At 33.5% G+C, this 21,268-nt stretch overlaps 1 protein-coding gene and 1 non-coding gene across 3 annotated transcripts in view; both read right to left on the bottom strand.

Annotated features, from left to right (window-relative positions):
• Window positions 1–21,268, bottom strand: part of LOC123707716 (furin-like protease 2) — a 158,494-nt gene that overhangs the window by 43,613 nt on the left and 93,613 nt on the right. For both annotated transcript variants that reach the window (XM_045658001.1, XM_045658002.1), the window contains exon 2: window positions 7,007–7,258. In XM_045658001.1, the coding sequence (XP_045513957.1) occupies window positions 7,007–7,168 (162 nt within the window). In that variant the 5' untranslated portion in view covers window positions 7,169–7,258. The remainder of the gene's footprint in view (window positions 1–7,006; window positions 7,259–21,268) is intronic.
• Window positions 12,312–12,382, bottom strand: Trnag-gcc. The gene has a single exon. It is a non-coding gene; the product is annotated as a tRNA-Gly (tRNA).

Below are 21,268 nucleotides of genomic sequence, written 5' to 3'. Positions count from 1 at the left end.
ACTCAAACGTTTATTTATTGGCATTTTTGCTGCCAAGCCAAGGGGTTATATAAAGAGGCACGCTGGTAACCGACATTATGCTATTATTATATAAGGATAAATGTGATACATTTTTCACTTTACACTAATTTTATAAAGAGGAAAGATTTCATTGTTTCCATTAAAGACTACAGGATCCATTCCAACAATTATGTCACCATTAGAACCCTACGTTATCCCCGATGAAAATGATGATTATTAGGACGATGATTTAAAAAAAGTTAGGGTTCTGGTTTTCCAATAAAAGTTCCTAAATCACGTACGCTGCGAAAACTATTGACATATAGAGCAAAATTACATATAGACTTTTATAGAAGACATCAAGAGAAATACGTATACATCAACTCTAACAAATATTTTGCTGTTAAAATTCTATTTACCGAGGAAAGCGTAGGCTAAAGAACATAATGCTAGGACCAAATTAATGTGGATGGAACCGCAGAGCACAGATTGTGTGGAAACATATCTTGATTTCGATTGCATAGAACTGTAATAGCAAAGGCAAAATTGCATATAAGGCATAGATATCAGTTTCATTACACTCCTGTTGTAAAATTGTGGGCCATCACCACGATCATAATATTGCTATAACTATAATATTAATAAAACTTAATAAGTACGTAAATAACTAGTTGTAAAAACAATGCATTAAATATTTTAACACAAGACCGAGCCGGTATGTAACTCGATTGTTATTTTTTCAAAACCCAAATATTTTTTTTAAATTATATATATATATTTACAATATGAATACGAACGAATATGTGTGGAAACAAACAAAACTAGTTATTCCTGGTGGCCCAGGCTGAACCAAAACTACCTAAAATTACTACTAATAATATATTAATAAGAATAAATAGCAAAATATGTTGCTAACTTCAAAACTCGACAACGGCAGATTCGAGTGATTGTTTTATTTATTCTTTGATTAAGGTTTTTATGGTCAGATTCTGGTTACTGTTATTGGGTACGCAACATTTTAGGTTTAAATTTTTTGTAAGATTTACGGGTTACGGTTGAGCGAGCAAAGATAGATAATATATAGATTATATATTTTCAACAAACTTTAAAAAAAACCGTAACGTGTGTGTTTTTGGTGCGAATAGTACGTGCATTGGCAGGACAATGCAGAGTAATAGATCAATATCTTCAGAAACATAGATGCATCAGTCTGGAGTATGAGATGTGGGCCACAAGCAAGTACAGCATCCAATAAGCCGGTTGCATGTGACGAGCGATAAACTGCCTGTTATCCGCTTCGAGTCGCCACTAAAGCCGTTTGCAATAGGCTAAGATATCGCATATATATAATCAACAGTATACAATTTCGTTTCCCCTTAGTAAGTATATCGTAGATTTGTTAGTTCCACCAAGGCTTATTAAGAAATATAGTTTGTCTGTTATCCGTGACATATTAATGTAAGACTTATTATATCTTTTAAACGATTTCTATGTAGTAAAATAATTTTTCCAGATTCATTTATATTAAAGTACCTTTTAGACACCTTTCACACTGAGTTATCATTTTTTTTGTTATTGTTTGTCTTTATATTTAAACCAATAAACTATTTCTTATTTGTGATATTTTTTGTACAAAGATTCAAACTTCATATTGAACATTGAACGTAAATATGATATCACATTTTTTTTAATGTTAACGATATCTCTCAGTCCCACAACACAGCACTTGCAAAGCGTTCAAACTGAACCTCCTCAGAGAGGCATCGAGCGTACGTGAGGAGAAACGAAAGTTGAAGGAAACGCACAATATCGTACTGTGACAATCTACACCAATAAGCAGAAATATGAAACTCATATCTATTACGAATAGCTAACTCTAAAATGTTCATCTAATTTTATTTGCTCAGTGTTGAACAGATTTGTTCAGTGGCGCTTCAACTTTTTTAGATCTGGTCCTCAGATTTCTGGTCTGTTGCATCATCATTTGTCAATCTAATAGGCAAGTAGGTGATAAGCATTCTGTGCCTGGCAATGCCGTCGACTTTTTGGGTCTAAGGCAAACAAACCGGTTTCCTCACGATGTTTTCCTTCACCGTTTCAGTGAATGTTAGATGCGGATGAAAAGAAAGTCCGCAGATCGAACCTACGACCTCAGGGATGAGAGACGCAGGAACAAACCAGGCCAACACAATATTAATTTTAAAAAAAAAATGTTTTTTTTTTAAATTAATATTTCAATCATAATTTTGTAGCAACTTATACCGCCTTGGATATTGTAAAGGAAAACAAATAAGCACCTCAAAACTGTATAATAAGCGAATCCTCTTTACATAATCACTTAGCGCTTAGGCAAACAGTGCCGACGCGAGATGTTAATCAACGTACCTGTACACCAACAAGCGAAACAGCTCAAGAGGGTTAATTCAGCCAAAATCAACACTCAAGCAACACAGAGGTGTGGGTAAGCTCTCAGAATCTTGTGCCTCGAGACATCAATGTTTGATATGGAAGTGAAGCACATATTTCATATCATCAAGCGTTTAAGACCATATGATCTTTAAGTTATGTACAATACAATATCTCTGCGTTAATTGAAGCTATTTGATGCACGACACGGCACTGAACACATTGCCCGTTTACTTCTGGAAAGTACTCAATAGTCGAATATATATATTAATTTATTTACTTAATTCCTAATCCACAGCTAACAGTTATATATAAAAACAAACAATTACACTATAAATATGGAATACATAATATTTACAAAAAGGTTCAAACATTTACAAAAGGGAAAAAATATTCAATATATTTACATGCATACACTAAGTAATACTTAATTTGGTTGTATTGTGTGACGATGTAAAAGTGACCGTTTACGTGAAGGTGTGTATGTGGGTTTTGCTCATGATGTAGGTGATTTTTCTCTATGGATATTCATAATATATTTATAATACTCATTTCATGTACAAAACGATTTTTCTATGTTGAACAGGAAAAGGAGTTTGCTGATGACCCGCCGTATGGCACGTAGAAATGTCTGCTAAAGGAGACTATGATTACGACAAACGCGTCACGTACTTTAAAAGTTTCTATAGAAATCGTAGTATTGGATATATTAAATGGATTCAGTTAACAGTCGAACTATTCAGCGTTTTGAGTTTCAAAGAATTCTTACGGTCAAAAGCGAGATGTAGTCGAAAGATGCACATAATGCTACTCTCGAAATGTAATCCGAAAATCTTTTGCATTTGTACGCTGGACCTTTTTGAAGCTGCTATTTTGTTATATTTCTCTTGTACTAGTCATTTCTACTTCGACTGGTCACAGTTGGGAATATACGACAGAAAATTGTATTGAAATGTTAAAATTACTGTATAAGAATACGTTTAAAAAAACTACATATGACATAATGATAAAGCTAGGTTTTAGTAATAATATTTTTAATATAAATACATGATATAAAACTAAAACAACGGTGTTTCCAGAAGTAAAGTAATACAAAAATCATAAACATCACAAATATTATTTTATTTTGGCAAACCCTTATTGCTATTATTAATAACCTATTACAAAACTGCTTCAAGATTAAAAATATAAATTCAAACAAAGAGAATGTCATTCGATCGTAATAGCATCTCTCCTATTACAAGACGAGACAATCTTCGTTAATAACTTTGTATAGAGCGTCGACTCCTCGTTATATAAAATAACATGTATGCTTGGCTATTTCAGTTATTACTGCTGTAGTCGCAAGCAGTCAGATGTTATGGTAATGGCCCACCTCTAAGGACTTAAGATAACTTGATGGTAATAGATACGTTATATTACACTGTTAGTTTTCATGTTTCTAATTCATTTTTTTTTATTTAACTAAATTTACTTTTAGCGAGGGTATTCCAGATGTCAAGATTATTTTTAAAATCAGAACACTTACATAGTCTACCTTGGGCTTAAAGAAGGCAAGACTCCATGTATTACATGTAATAAAACGCGAAATTCACTTTAAAAACAAACACGAGCGCGATATTATTCCAAAATTGTTCCTTAATTGCTTTATTTATATTTTGATGAATTGATAATATACCTATTATTAGTATATTTTCGTTCGGCTTAGTTGTAATACTCTTACAATAACATTTTTTTAACAATTTAAAGATGTTTCTCTTATTGTAACTTGTATTTTTTTATAGTATTACTATACATTTATTGTAATAAAATGCATTATATAAAAATAAGGCACCATAAAATATCAATACGTCCTCAATCATTAATTTTCAAAGTCACTCTGAACATCTGAAATCTGGCGTTTCTCTATTCAAACGGTTTAATATTTCACTTTTAAGAGCGAGCAGTAGATAATACGACAGGGAATGTTTCAAATGTGATTCATGAAATCCTTCGGTTTATTCCCAGTCGAGGTTCGAGCGCCTTTTAGTTTAGACTACGATCGAGATACCGATTCCTTGAAGTGTCCCAAATATATTTGCGAAACGGGAGCGATGTTGTATTCATCGATAAACTTTGTTTATTTCCAAATTCTTTACATTTTGTAGACATTCGTCTAATACTAAGTACTAATGCGTTGGCAAATACAAGTATGTATTTTAAATGGAAATAATTTTGACGCTTGCTTTGGCATCATCAGTTGTTTTTTTATTAAAAATAATATTACGCGATCAAGATAAATGTAATGCGTTATCTCTGTCTGTGGTGATATATCTATATTAATTATTCCTCTAAATCAAATAAACCTTCAGGTCAAGAGCGTTGATTAAACAAAGAGTTTCAATTTGCTACTGAATATCTTTGAATGTTCCAATACCTAATACAACATTAGTTAAATACAAACATAATTAATGAGCTACCGGCTGTGTAACTAAACATCATTAATATGTTAAACGGGGAGTAACTATGCATAGGCCTGAGCGATCAAAGGCTAAACACACTGAATGTCCGTAATCAATTCTAAAACGCGTTTTATTTGACTAATTCATAGAATTATTGTTTAATTTCAATCTGTTACTCAAACTGCGACTACTAATGAATATATTTACAAGAAAAACCGTAGACTAATTTCAGAACTCGGATCAGTGCACGAATGAGAATAAATTGTGAAATTGTTGAAGCCCTCTTGTTTTTAGAAATAACTCTAATAGTGCAGTCTCCTTTCAGCACATTAAACACGAACAATGATGTGGTGGTTTAACTTAACCAATACCCAAGATTCATTAACCAGGTTTACTATACTCAAAGAGGCACTTCTTATATATAATAATTACAAAATTGTCAGTCTTTGCCAGGTTAATTAAGCTTTATTCGCTCCTATTGGACGTCGAGGAAAGATGATCGTGCAATATCTCTATACAAAGGTGAAAGGGCGTTGCATTTGACCTATTCTATTTTGTAGCCAAGTGCGGACACAGGCAAGATATGTAATTAATGTTCCTTCTTTTGCAATACATAATTTACTAATATGTGAACTTAATAGTATGTTGACAAAATTGAAATATTATTTAAACCTTTCAGTATAACATACAAATTATTTACTATGAAAAAGAGATTTTATTGAATAAACAAAAAATCGCACTGATGATATATTTGTAAATGAGCTAAATGATTTCATACATATTATATTAACGTTAATTAAAGTATAATCTGTAAATTTCATTTACTATCAAAATTATCTAATATATCATAGGTTCATTTACAGTATCAAAATATAATCATTTTGAACAGACAATTTACACATGTTTAGAAAACGTTTCATAATTAATGTGTATTTTATTAAATAATAATAATTATAACGTATTTACTAAACATGATTTTTATGACCATCAAGACAACAACGATAATTTGAGAAGTATGTGTGATTTTTAATATTTACAGACAAAAGTTAGTTATGACGTTACTTCCTAGTCCAGCCAGTCTGACACACGCACACCACACCGCCAAACCACACCAAGCCATCACTGACGCAACGATGACCACGGCATGTTCTGTATATTGACGTTAAGCACCGAGCTTTCAGGTCTTGTTTTATAATACACGACAGACTCCTAGCGGAAATCTTCATTTTTCGTGATAAGATTTTTTGCTTCCTAATAGGGTTTCGACGAATTCTGGCTTTAACAGCATAACAGGTTTTGTAGTTCTATCAGCACGCGGTCACTCCGATTTTATCCGGTCTTTGACAGTGTTGTTGTATCTGTTGATAGTAGGATATACGAACATACGACCTAGCTTTTGATATGTCTGCAATGTGACCGAAGGCTCCATACCCACTTTGTGCAAGGCAATCACTGCAATCTTGTTTTCTTTAACACCCCATTCCGTATTGTAATTTGATAATTAACACGAAATAATATGTGCAATGGCGCAATGGAAAATAATTAAAATTCATTTTCAATTGTTTACAGAACTTATGGCCAGACTAGTTACGAAATTTCTAAATACTATCTCTTTTAGTCACAACCCTACAGAACTGGAAAATACATTTACTATTTCTTCAATATAAAAAATATATATATATTTAAAACAATCTTGACTCCCTCGGGTACGTTTCTGAATACTGATCCTTTCGTCAACACCATTTAAAATTAATGATCGCGTTCTATATTTCTTTCAAGTTATTACTTATGCATGCCGAGATTTTCCGAGTGAAAAGGCGTAGTTGAAAAGTAAACCTTTGCGAGTAATGGCCATTAATCAACTAGAAGGCTTAATTGGACGCCGCCTTCCAACAGACACGAGAAATAAGCTGCATTAACTGATATTAAGCAAGATCACTTCGTTTCTAGCGAACATTGTGGTTTGAATACAAATACGCTTCTAGTAATGTTAAAGTATGTTAATGATTCCAAAACTGTAATGTGTCTTTGACACAATGTCTTTCGTTGTAAATGTATTTTTCTATGTAATTCTTTAATCACAATAAAAGTTTAAAACTATTTCAGGTTAATTATAATTATAATCCTTAGAAGCATTTTAATAGTTTTTTTTAACTCACCTGGCCATGATTATCAAAGCCGTGTCTTATAGCGATGTCATCTACATGTTCTGGTCCGTCTAGAACTTGGATGGCAAAGTGGTTGTGGTAGTATGTCTCCGGAAGGGACCAGCATGCACCAAGCGCGGCTATCAGAGCCAGCCAGCGCCATGTCATCATCATTGTAACACGATCACATCAGCCGCTACCGCGACCACAGAACACTTGTTATGTTAGCACTGTTTCATTACTAGTTCTCATTCCCTGAAGCGCCTGGAAAAAGAAATTAAGCATTAGCTTTATACTGCCCCGCGGGGTTCACTCGCGTAGATGTCGATCCGAAGTTAAAAAGTTAAATAGACATAATTGTAGGCATAGCGATTTGCTACAAAATGTGTATTTACAAATTTTATGTACGATAGATAGTTTAGGAGATATAGCCAAAAACGTGTTTTCACCCCTTTTTCCAACAACGCGGCCGGGGGACAAGATCGCCAACCCTACAAACTTGAGGTTAAGCTAGTATTGACACCCCCCCCTACATGTCCCATAAATAAAATTGCGTCCTCTATCAAATGTTCAGCAAATGTAACATTTCAATGGACTAAGATATATTTTTGTTATCATAAAAGTTTACTTAACTAAATAAGGTATACTTAGTATTCTTAGTATTTTATTAGTTCCTGTCAAGGTATTAGATACATACTTACATTCATAATCTAACCAATATACTGATTTTACTTTACAACGAATATATATCTAATAAATTTTTAAATTCGTAACATCATTTACGTAGAATGTCCGACATTTGTAAATTGAAAAATACTTTACAGGTATTGAAATATTCTTGATTTCAAGTAGGTAATGAAATATTGGTTTTTATTCAGTCCAGGGATTTTTAGCTTAAATAAAATTCAAAATGCCAAACTTTCTTCTTAATATTAGTATAGATAAAAAATTATATTATTTTGGAAATTATTTATATACCCACTGAAACTTTAAGGTAACTTAACTAAGTATAACGAAAACTTTAAAAGTTTTTAAGCTTTTAGAAATAAAGCGGCTTCCATATGCCCTAAAAATATATTTAATAACAAAATTTCTTATTTATACCGATTGGTCTTGAATTACGAAGAAAATTGAATGTTTCAAACAATCATTTATTTATTTATATACGGGGTATGAAAATCATATATATATCACGTAGTGTACGTGACAATTGACAATACCGATCGATCGGTCCACAGCAGCGGAGATATGCTTCAAACAGAACTGCTAAAAACTGAACATTGAACGTATCTGTTATTACAAAAAAAAATACAACGAAAATTGATATTCGCGTATAAATCTCGTAATTATAGCTTCTCATGTAACATAAAGGGTAGGACAGATACATAAATTTAGATTTTAGGTCACGCACCCTTTGCAAGGGTAAATTTAATACGTTAAGGATGGAAAAGGTCACAAACATATTTGCAGTGGCTTAACGTACGTCAGATACGAATAAAGCGGACGCGAAAAAAAATCCGCGGGAATCCCGAGATTATCCAGATAAGCCACGACAGCATTGTATAAAAGGTCTGACCGTGAATATATGAAAATATTTATAAAATTATATATCATTTACTAGCCACGCCATCCTATGTAAGTTAATTATCTCCAACTAACAATAACATGCAACCTATTGAAAGTATATTTCAAACATTTATTTACTGCATTTACAATTTAATACAACTCACGAAATGAATTGAAATTTCCTTTTTCATTAATAGAATAGTACAGTATTGGCCCAATGGATCAGGCTTGCGATTTTCATTTCTGAGTTCGTAGGTTTGAACCACAGCTGTGCACCAATGGACTTTCTGTCTATGTGCGCAATTATCACTCGCTCGAACAATGAAAGCAAACGTCGTGAGGAAAACTAGAGGAAAACTTTTTGCCCTTATGTATTCAATCCATTTAGTCGTCAAAACAAAAACCAATTTTATATATTTATATTTAGTTTCGCTTCTATCTATAACTACCGACCATTTAGTAAATTACTCTACGATCTATGACCATATAAGTGAATTTACACGCGCCTTCGAACAAGGTACTGCTATATTGAATATCTCGGGCGTAAATTAACATTATTTAATTTGCGTGATATACATAGATGGTAATGTACGAAATCTTTTCTGTAAGAACGATCCTCCAATGAAATAACGTTGAAAATATTTGCGGAATTTAATAACGAGCGGATGAATTAACAAATATGAGGACATAAATATTACACATAAGCTTGTCTTCAACGCTGTCTATCTAAAGCACTGGGAAATATTGCTTCGAGTTAAGTTAGGTTACGTCAAAGAGCTTCCACGAAATAAACAAGGAATGCCCGCTTCTTCATCAACAATACTTCTGGAGCATCTCGTAAATTCTGCCAGACAAAACACTTTAGTAGGTTACCCTCACCCGTTTCGAAACGGTGCATTAAAATTTATATTATTCATGTATAATTTTGTATCCTATATTAAAGTGTATTTAGATTTTTAATTTTTAAAACATCAAAGAATTTATCTATTTTGTAAACAAATGTTCGCTTCACTGGTTTATTAAATAAAGCTTTCTCATAACATCGAGTAACGAAGCGTACATGTATAGTGTATTTACTATTAAATCATTAATTATCTGTGTGATATTTGACGAAGAAACCACAATCTAAAAGGGTAGAGAAATTAATTAAAAGCGATCGAAGGTATAAATCCATTAGCTTGGGTCGAGGTGCAGAAATGTTTATGACATAATAACGGCCCGAATTTCGTTAACAGTAAAAATTCCATTCCCATATACGTACATAAATTTCAATTGGAAATTCAAAGGATTTTTATACGGTTTTATTGAAAGAATATTATATTTCATATCCGCGTTTATCTTGAATACAGTTTTTATTCAGATTTGAAAAATGTACATTTTAGTAGGCATACTTTTTATTGATCAATCGAAGACAATAAGGAAAGTTTTTATATTTTTACTTTCGTCTTAATACCTAATCTACCTATATTTATATAATACAATCTATTTAAAATCAGTCTTTACATAATTGTGTGTGTTATTAATTACAAGGAGAAAACACGCAAACCTTAAGAATTTGTTCATGCCCTTACTACACGCTTTACATAGTTTGTATGTCACAACTATTGCCATCTATTGGCGTATGACTAATGAAAAGTATCATTTGTAACAATGCGTTAGGTGTCACTAATTTATCAATCGAAACATCATTTACCAAAAAAATTTAAGAAGGTTTCAGTTTCACAACTGAAAATCTCTACGATGTACATTTTACATAAATATATACTCCTATGTACAACTGAGGATATAGTTGAAGAATTAGGATATTTTTTTTTAAATCGCTGTAGAGCTTAAGTAAGCTACGGCATTGAGGCATTGTTTACTTCAACACTCTGAGCTGGTTAAGAATAGCTTACGTGATTGTCGTACGACAGCCTAAAAAATACTTAGATAAAACCGTTAAAAAAATAGCATTTTTACCCAGTCCTTATAAAAGGAGAAAATACGTTAAGAATTTACCAATTACCTTCATTAAAATCGGTCAAAACCATTAAATTGTTTGTAATCTTATCAAATTTAATAAATCCCGATTTAAGAGTTCCAAAAGGTTTTAGAGGTGGAGTTAAATCAAAGTGATTCTATGGCATATTTCTCCGAACGAACTCGAATCGAACATACTCGAATAGCCGGGCCAAATTGTTGTTTAATCTGAGACCGGATTTGACCAATTCACCATATGAGTCCGGAGATCCTGCTTAAGGAATAATGCAATTCAAATATCCCACAACAGTTGCCATTTAGATATTTTTATTCTTTGAACACACTCCGTTTATACTATTAGTTTTATATCAATAAAAATATAATTTATAAGGCAGTACGTAACTTTGTGCTTCCCTAACCGAGAATTAAGAGGACCATTTTTCCGTTCATATTTAATTTTTTCTCATTTATTTTAAAATATTTATTTGAAATGTGAAAATGTTTAGGCTTGTACATCTTTATTGCACAGAAAAATGCTGTAGTTTTGCATTGGCTTATTTAAAAAAATAAACCAATGGCGCTACAACCTCTTTAGGTCTGGGCCTCAGATTTCTGTATCTGTTTCAAGATCAATTGTAAATCGAATAGGCAAGTAGGTGCCTGACACACGCCGTCGACTTTTTGGGTCTAATGCAGGCCGGTTTCCTCACGTAGTTTTCCTTCACTGCTTCTTTCTTTCAAGCTAATGTTAAATGCGCACATAGAAATAAAATCCATTGGTGCACAGCCGGGGATCGAACCTACGACCTCAGGGATGAGAGTTGCACGCTTAAGCCACTAGGCCAACACTGCTCCATTAGCTTATTTAGTAGTGATAATATGGAGTCATTTTTAGACAGTTATATAAGCAATGCAACAATAAACGAAAAAGAGAAAGACACAGAGGGTGGAAACACCAAATTAAGGAAACAGCCGGACAGGAATGGCGGGAGGAGGTCTTTGCCAACAAAAGGGCATAAAAACAAGGACACATATACATAAAAATAATGATATAGCAATATAAATATGTCTAAGTGTAAACATTTTTGACATAAAAGGCAGTAATTTTCGTCAAGACGCATTTAAAGATAAAAAGTTTGCTAGGTCAACTGCTAATGGCGCTTTAGTTTTGAGTAAAAAATTCACTAAAGAAGTCTGGTTTGGTGTTATCAACATTTATTGTTTAACACTCAGTGCTTCCAACCGGATTAATTCCAAATCCTTAACGAGTAGATAAACCAATTATTATAATTTATTCAAGGATATCCGTAAACGGGACGTTTAATAGAAAGACTAAGGCTTTGGAGTTGAGTTATATTAAGCTGACAGCCAAGAGACGTTTTCATTAATACTGAGGAGATAACAAATTGCGCTAAATTTAATGATACTAAACTAAAATAGTAATAGTAATCTGATTAATTTAATACATACAGAGTATAGGAACTTAAATATTATGTTGACTTCCGTTGTAGAAAGTAGAGTAGTAAGAAAAGTTGGCACCTTATTAATAAGTTTCCATATAGTAGGTATATGAACAGGATTTGTGATAATATTTAAGGAACTAATAAGTAGTCACTGCAAATGTACCTATATTTTTTTACTTCACAAGTCCGGGGTGGTTTATAGCTAATTATAGAGAATCGTAACACAGCAGTAAAATTAATTACTTAGTCAAAACCGTTAAAACAAAATTCTTTACATTACAATTTTTAATAGACATAATAGATTATCGAAAATAAAAAATAAAAGGGAATGCATCGGCCGGGAATCGAACCCGGGCCGCCCGCGTGGCAGGCGAGCATTCTACCACTGAACCACCGATGCTTGATATACAATAACAAAATTTATCATTACATTTTACCTTTACCTAATCTTCATTCAACACTCGGCAAATTCGGTTTAATTTGAAAAAATGTTTTTTTTTTATGAAATATAGATCACTTAATGTTTACAGTTCAAAGTTATAAGCACTCTTTGGATCGATCAATGAATTATTCTTTCATCATAAATCAGTGCTAGGATAAATGTAAATCTGTAACCGTGATCAACTTGGAAGATATCCGGGAACCCTCGAGGCGAAATCTCACCGTACAGCTTAATAATTACAAACCGGTGAGCCGTCGCGGCATGAATAAAACATACTTCACAGAATTGAAGCTGTATCGACATCTCCAGACCGCTTGATCCCAGAATATCTCTCAATACGTAACGTCACTGATCGAAGATTGCAGATGTCGAGGTAAGGTTAAACAAAAGATAGTATCACTTTAGCAGGAAATTACTGTTCCAAATTCGAATTTCAATCTACGTGGTCGACAAGATTTTGTATAGAAATAGATTATAGATTTATATAAATGTTTTCAGAATATTTATATCATTTTTCTAAAATAAAAGCGTCTGCGTGCGTCGCTGTTTTAATAACTCATTCGTCTCTTAGTACGAGTATTAACCACGTGTAAAGTGTTTAAATAATTGATAGCTCCACGAGTCCAGCTTTTAAAATCATTTAGTATTGAGTTGAGTACGTAGCCTGGAAAAAAACTAAGCCAGTTGTCAATCCTATACCTTAACCTTATATATCCTTAAACAGCCGCAGCAACAAGCGCGCAAACAGCAGCAGTAATATATCCTTACCTATAGAGTGTTAATCAATTTGATTATTATGTTAAGGGCTATTTGTTTTTTTTTTAATATTTGGAATTTGAATATCAGATTTTGAAAATTTATTTATTTATTAACACTTCGTTACATTACAATATAAAAAAAATGGAACATAATTAAAGCAAAAGGAAGGCAAACTGGCGGCCTTATCGCTTTCGAGCGATCTCTTCCAGGCAACCACTTTTTTACACACAGCGTTTAGTTAAAACAATTCTTCCTAAAACCTATAATTTAAGATTCTTAAGAAAATAGAACACTAACGATTTTTGTACGTTAAAAAATTATTTATGTTACATAGGGGGGTGCATAAGAATTTTAGAACAAAAAGGTTGGCAAGCACTGCTACAACTTCAGACAGCGTGACAGAGTTCAAATAAGACGTTTGCAAACGTTGACACGACAATCGTCGAGCGCTAATAATAGGATTAATTACAGTTTTGGTTGCGACTGCGGTTTAATTAATTATATAAGTGCATGCTGTATAATCGAGTTGCAATTAAATGAGCAGTTTCGAGCGGAGCGCTGAATAAATATTTGTACTTCATTATTAATATCGAATGCGAGTTTGTCTTTATTGTTTGTAACAAGAAACTAATGTATTTAGTATAAGAGAACATTCAGTTATCGGCTGAGTGTTCTTTTTGCCGATATTTGTGTATTTTTTTAATGTTTAATTAATATATCTGGGTGGGTACCTCATGTGATATGTCTGAGTATCACACTCGTATAGTAAAATCTTACGCGGACAATTACCGTCCACCAATTTCCGTCTTGCCCTTTTTTACAACAGTGTATAGTTTTGATGACGAGAAGGCTTTGATCAGTCTATCTCGTTGGCGAACGTCCACGCGATCTTTTGCCTTCGGTGTTGCCAATCATGAGCTTCTCCAGGTTGTAGTCGTAAATTGTTGTATGTATGGAAATAATGGAACTTAATCAATATACATAAACTACTAGCTGGCCCCGCGAACTTCGTTTCTCCTTAATGTGGCTTTAGCTACCCTTAATACCGTGACACAAAAAAATAGTTTCACTGTATTATCGTCACTATAATTTGAATTTGATTTACACTTCGGTCTAAGTAACACGTGGGTGGCTATGCTAACACCAAAAATTAAAAAAAGTAGAAATAATTGAATTTCACGGTTTGGTACAAAATAAATTTAATTTATACTTTAGCGTCAATAACACGTGGTAGCTTATATGACACGTTTGTCGGTTTACCATAGATTGATTACTTACTCAATCCAGTCGAAAAGTATCGACATCTGTTAGAGTCTCTTGGAGTTAATAGATAATTGTGACTGTCAAGTAATTATAGACAAATAATTTGCAATAAAATAAAATTGCGACTATAATTGAAGATCTAAGCTATCCTATCTCCTGATAGTTGGACCAGACTGCTTACGATGTGCCAATTTAATTTAAAATCGGTTAAGTAGTTTAGGAGTCCATCGCGGACAAACATCGTGACAGGAGATTTATATATATTAAGATATATATATACTAAGATATATGTTAAAATAACTAGTAAATCATAACCCACATTTCTTTTATACTACAGATCGCGTTCGATCAGATCTAAAACATCAAACCGTCAATCGACTCATCGGATAAAGGGAAATAAGAGAAATATACGTGAAATGTGTCACATTTCCAATATGAAAGCTAGTCTTTATAGCAATATCCGTATGAAGTAAGAAAACGTCTCCGGGCGGACTAAATATTGCGATGTCAACCACGTAGCGACGTTCAGGTAAGTGCTTGGAATGGCAGCGATCATAAAATAACAATAGGAAAATACGGTTAAAAGGAACCTCCATTACTATGTGTTCATTGGACCAGAACTTTGTATTGACGACAGAACGCTGGCACGTTCGACCCCGTCGGGCAATGAAATGTGCGCGCGGTCTAATTCACACTTTCAAACTGTCAAGTATGAACGACGTTTCTATCATTGTTAAAATTTTACCATTTTAAACATTAAGAAAATTAAAAAAAAATACAATTCCCTTTTGATCGAGCAATTAATTATTCAGCAGGTATATCCATGATCAACATGGAAGGAAACCGAAGTCCAATGACATTTTTCTAATGGGTAAAACACGTCTAGCAAATTTAGAAAAACTTTTTGTGTCTGGCAGTATGGAGGGCACTTGATCTCCAGGACCGCTGGACCGATCAAGACCCATACAGGTCTTACCGTTGCACAGGCGCTACGCTTACCGAAGACAGTGGGAGTGGAGGAAATTGTTCTGCGTCACGAACACGACCATCAGAAGTAGTTTAAGATTTTTAAGTTTTCTTGTCAATTATTTTCTATAGTAAACAGTTAAAGCTATACGCAATTAATCTTTTAATTTCGACACTATTAATATCGCCAATCTCATAGCGCCAAAATCACAGAGAGATAAAATAATTTGTTTCCGATGAGAGTACGAGAACTTTGTGCAAAAGTTTCGCGAAAATAAAGAGAAAACAGTCCGACTGGCAGTTAGCACTCTTTGTATCCGTTGGATACTCTTACGACTATTGTTTGTCCCTTTATAAAGGTCATTAGGGGCCCATTAATCACGTCCAAGTTGTTATTATGAGCCTGAGCGAACCTTGGTAGTTAAACATAGGATTCTTTCTTCATATTATTACAAAAAATGCCTAACATACAATAGGTTCGATAAAATGTGTCTCATTTTTTAAAACACATAAAATAAATCATTAGCGCTACAAGCTTTTTAGGTCACGTCCGCAGATTTCTGTATCTGTTTCATGATCATTTGTTAATCTAATAGGCATGTAGGTCATCGGCTTCCTGTGCCTGACACACGCTGTTCACTGTTTGGGTTCAAGGCAAACCGGTTTCCTCACGATGTTTTCCTTCACCGTTCGAGCGAATGTCCATTGGTGCACAGCCGAGATGGAACCTACGATCTCATGGATGAGAGTCGCACGGTGAGAGCCACTAGGCCAACACTCTAAGCTCATAATACGATTGTTTATACTATATATAATACTTTTAGGTGTTTATTTTAATCTAACAAAATGTATTGTATTACAACGCAAAGTTTATTAAGAAATTCATTAAGGTACACATACATTAGTAGTAATACTTATCAAGTCTAATTCTACAGGCAGTAAGTCTTTTAAATGCCAAAATATATTTTTAAAATGTGCATTTAGGCGAACAGCATTTAAAAGGAATTGGTAAGAAGGCTTATTATGCTGAAGCACGGTCGCGCCCCGGCGGCGCTATTGTACTAGTCCTTGTTCACTAGACACTCACCACTGCCAAAGGAAAAACAACCTTATACTGTTGGAAAATAGCTTAGATGTTAATTTTTTATACATAAGTACGGTCTGTTGGTGGCATCAAGTGATTCTATTTGCCTGTCCCGCCTAAAGTGTCGGGAAAATGAGAATTAAGTAAGTTTTTAAAAACTTTTTAGCCAGGAACGCTCAGGAACGATTAGTTTAGAGTATTGTTGACCTAATTGCTTAAGAAAGTTCCTCTTAACCATGAGGTCCTACGATCGAATCACAGCTGTACTTTAATAAACTTCTATATACATTCAAGTTCTTCACGATGTTCGCTTATCTAACTAGATAAAAATTATAGTAAATTTAAAAGCAGCATAACTAATTTCCAAGTAATTAAATACAAAAATATGCAAAAAAACCACCTTATAATCTTTAACACACTTCGAAGTAAAACATCATGAGGTACTGTTTTCCTTTACCGTACAAGCAAGCATGCCTTTAGAGTCAAAAAACACGTGTAAGGCATAGAAGGCTGATTACCTACTTGCCTATTAAACAAAATAACACGAAACAGATACAGAAACCTGAAACCCTGGTTTTTTTAATACTTGCAATACTAAAAACTTACAGAGATAGATATTTTGACTTTGTCTACGCTCGAATACAAATACGGACATACGTATATAAATACGGACGTTAATAAAAAGGAAAAATAATAAGCTTCGTTTAATACCAATATGTTCATGATGGCGATATATTGGCTATTTATTTGTTCATCCGAGACAAAAGTACACGTATACGCTCGCCCTTTATTAACTTTCACTAAATAAACTCGTCAACCGGATATTTTAGAAGATAGTATTAAATATATACAATTTATATTTTAGGCACTCTTAAGACCCCCCCCCCCCCCCCCCTAAGGATTTCGAACCTATTCGACTTAGGATATTTCAAGAACAGAGTGTAAAGTTAAAAGTCCTGCAAAATGCAAGCCTTATTGCGGTGTATATGTCATTTATCATCAGGTGCCTGCTCGTTTCCACCAGTTCTATAAAAGAATATTTACTTTGGCTCATGAAATGTCGAGTAATGTGGGGTTATGATTGACCAAAGTCTACAAACGGTTTTTACATTACATTATTTACTATTGTTGTAGTACCTTCAAATTAAATTCATAGTTACTGTACCAATTTGTAAACGTTCGTGAATTTAACTAGCTATGTTTCTCGTATAACACATTTCCTGTAATCAATTGTCGTTTTGTGTTTGCCCAATTTAGTTGGAACACCAATTTATTCTTTTTTTACGTGAAACACGTATATTTTGTGTATCATACATTGGCTGATCTTTTCTATTTTGTGAATATTTATCCCTTCCATCGGATTATATCTAATATCTAAACCCATCCCCGAATAATTATTTTAAAAAAAGACCTACGGCATGAACTTTTGCTGTATGGCATTGAGGTAGATGGTAGGCAAGGAAAAGTTACTTCTTGTATATACTTTGAATATTAACGATTAATTTTTTGATAAGTTAGAAATCTCCACTTGTACACAGCCTGAACTCGAACCTACGACCTCTCGGTATGAGTCACAACCAACTAGGCAACCACTGCTCATTGTAGCTATTAATCGCTAACATCATTGAAATCAATTCCTGATCTTTTTTTTAAAATTAATAACACCAGTGTCCAGGGACTTTTTTTATTTTTCAAAATAAAAACAAGATACATTGATACACTATGTTACAGCGACATATACATATGTGATTTAAACAAACTAAAATTCCCTGCAAGTGTCTTCGATTATGCGAACATTAAGTTCTAAGTACTTTTCGAACTTAATCATATAACTAAGTTATTGATTAAAACTCAAGCGGAGTGACCTAATGAACTGCAGGCGATTACAAGAGCAGCAAACTTCCAGTTGCGGAACTCCTCGAAAGCTTTTAAAAGGTAATTTAATTTCTAATCGAACGTAAAAATTATTCAACTTTATCGCTTCAAAGTGGGGAAGCCATGCTTTTGTGTTATGCAAATAAAATATATATCTCACTTAGTATTGTCTTTTACTAACATAACTTTTATACATTTAAAGACAACACTTTTTTATATCTTACCTTTCAGAGAGACAGTCGAAAATATTTTAAATACTATGTTGGATTTTTAACATAACGTTTTTACTAAGCAGTTATATTCTTTGCAATGCATAGTGTACGTTAGCGATTTTTCTCTATATTACCTTAATATAGTCTCGTAAGCTCCAGAGGAGCATAGGGCATACATATATATTTAGTTCAGTATTGTTTATTCTGAACCAGTTGTACCGAGTACTGAATACAGAGGCTAAAAGATGCCTTTATTCTACTGACAGCTTGTAAATGACAGATACAAAATTATTTAACAAACCTGACTCATAGTTTAATTATAGGAGAAAATAAAACTCTAGAACGTCAAAGTCGCCACCGGAGCAGGGCTCACTTCCTCAATTTAGTACAAGAAAATGTGTTTAATTTTTGAACAGTCTGGTTACCCTACACCGAAGCAACTGTTTTAACATCCACTGATTTAATACTCTTTTTCGAGGCTCAAGTTTTAATTAGTGGGAGAAGTTTGTGCAGCTCTTTTAAGCAATCACAACTTAGCCAAGCTTTGCATGCAACTCGAAAGTATGAAGTTATCTAAACAATCTTTAATTTCCTGTTTTTCTGATCTTCATTATAACTTTATCCTTTGACAGACATGAGACTAAATTATTTTGTAGTCTAACTTTTTTTCTTTAACTCGTAGCTTTGGTATACTGGTACTGTTTTAGGTTTTGTAGCGAAAGACACGGCAACTCTTAACTTAAAAAGTTCCAATACAGCATCATATACCCAATGTCTGCACGAGAATATGATATACTTATCTTTTTTTTTAACAAGCACTATTCATTCTAATTAAACTAATTCATACAAATTTAATTTACAGTATTATTGATATCGTAGAAAATATCTCAAGACAAACGAATCCTCGTAACACGTAGTGTCTTTATAGAGGCAATATAATTGCAAGCGTAGCGGTTCGAAGTACATTGTCTGTATAAGTGAAGCTATACACGTCGCGTTGTATCGGAGTAACGTAATGTATGCAAAACGAGCTAATAAAAGCGAGCTGGGTGCCGCAGTAAATTCAAGTACGGTTGACATTTATCCAAAGTTACATCCGTTACAATAACAGTCGCAGTAACGATATCCGAGCGTCTCCCATTTGTTCTAGTTTGTGAACTGCACTCTCCTTTTAACTGTCTTACTACACACAAAGCTATAATATATAAGATCCCTTTTTAAAATAGCCAAATTGGCAAATAGCCGATTCACCGAATGCTAAAAGTTTATACTGTCAGAAGGATCGTAAGTGCATAGCCGTTGTGTTGCTTAGCAATGTGTCTTATACGAGATATTTATCCAAATGCAGTAAATATTCCAGTACCGGCGGCTAAATTTCATATCAATCTTAAGGCAGTGTTGAACAGAAATGAATATATGTATGTAGGTTCGAGAAAGACAAATGATTGCACTGTAATATTATTCTTCGCTTTATGGATCGCTATTAAAAGGACTGGATGTATACCAGACCTGAAATTGAATTAGCTTAAGCTGACTAACTCAAACGGAAAACGTGTTTTTCTGGTGTAACGTTATATTTATAATAATTCTACCCTCATAAATTAAAGCAATTAAGATTTTTTTATTAATACGTTTGTTTAAAAAACATCCATCTCGTCGTTCTACACATTTCAATTTTTTACTACATTCTGAGAAATTAATCTCGTTTACGATAAAATGAATATTTTTGGCCTAATTCCAATTCTAACCCCGAGGATGTAGTTTCGATCGCCGGCTTTGCACCAATAGACTTTCTGTCAAAGTACGCTTTTAAATTCGCTGTAAGACATAAGTCTACGGCGTCAGGCATCACCGACTTTTCTATTAAGATATCAATATGATCACGATTCATACAGAAATTTGAGGCCTAGATCTAGGTTGCTACGCCACTGCTGTTATTTAAAGAAGGCTGGCAACTTTCACAATTTCTACTTTAAAAGTAGAACCTGAATTACTTACCATGTGGACTTGACCTAATTAGGCATGTACGTCGTTTTAGAATGAACAAAATTTATTATACAAACGCAACTAATGCATATGATTATATCTTATAAGAAATAATAGGGTTTATGGTCCTTCGAGAACAAAGCGTACGAATTCTTAAAAGACCGACAATCGCGAGCCTACTTCCATTTAAAAGATAACAATTTTTTAACCGGATTAAAGCTATTTATATTATTATAAACTTATTAAATAATATATAAATTTTACATAATTTTAAATTTAAATTTTTCCGATGTTTCGCTTGCTTTACAGCGTGCGTGGTCGCGGTGACTGAAGACAAAAGGTGTTGAATGTCAAAAGTATCGCAGCTGTAGAGAAAGTTGTGTTATCTGTATTTATTTCTCCAGAGTTGGTATCGACGAAAAATTATTTTCTTTCAATGTGTTAAAGCTGTGTTAACCAAAGGCAATACTATCTACTTCCATTTACTAAATGAATAGTAATCCATGAGCAACGGTAGCACTTTATATAGGTGAGTTTCCAGCCCGTTTGTCCTGTTCGACTTAAAAAGAAAATATGAAATACGTGTTGCGTAACTTAGTCCTTTGGCAAAAAATCGTATTATTTATATCGTAGCCCAATAAGTGGAATAGTAGCCTCCAATAATGGAAAACTTTACACAAAGTGTCGAGGCGGCGGGAT

Source organism: Pieris brassicae, chromosome 3, assembly GCF_905147105.1.
Source record: "Pieris brassicae chromosome 3, ilPieBrab1.1, whole genome shotgun sequence".
Lineage (NCBI taxonomy): Eukaryota > Metazoa > Arthropoda > Insecta > Lepidoptera > Pieridae > Pieris > Pieris brassicae.
This window is presented reverse-complemented; position numbering and strand designations above follow the sequence as displayed.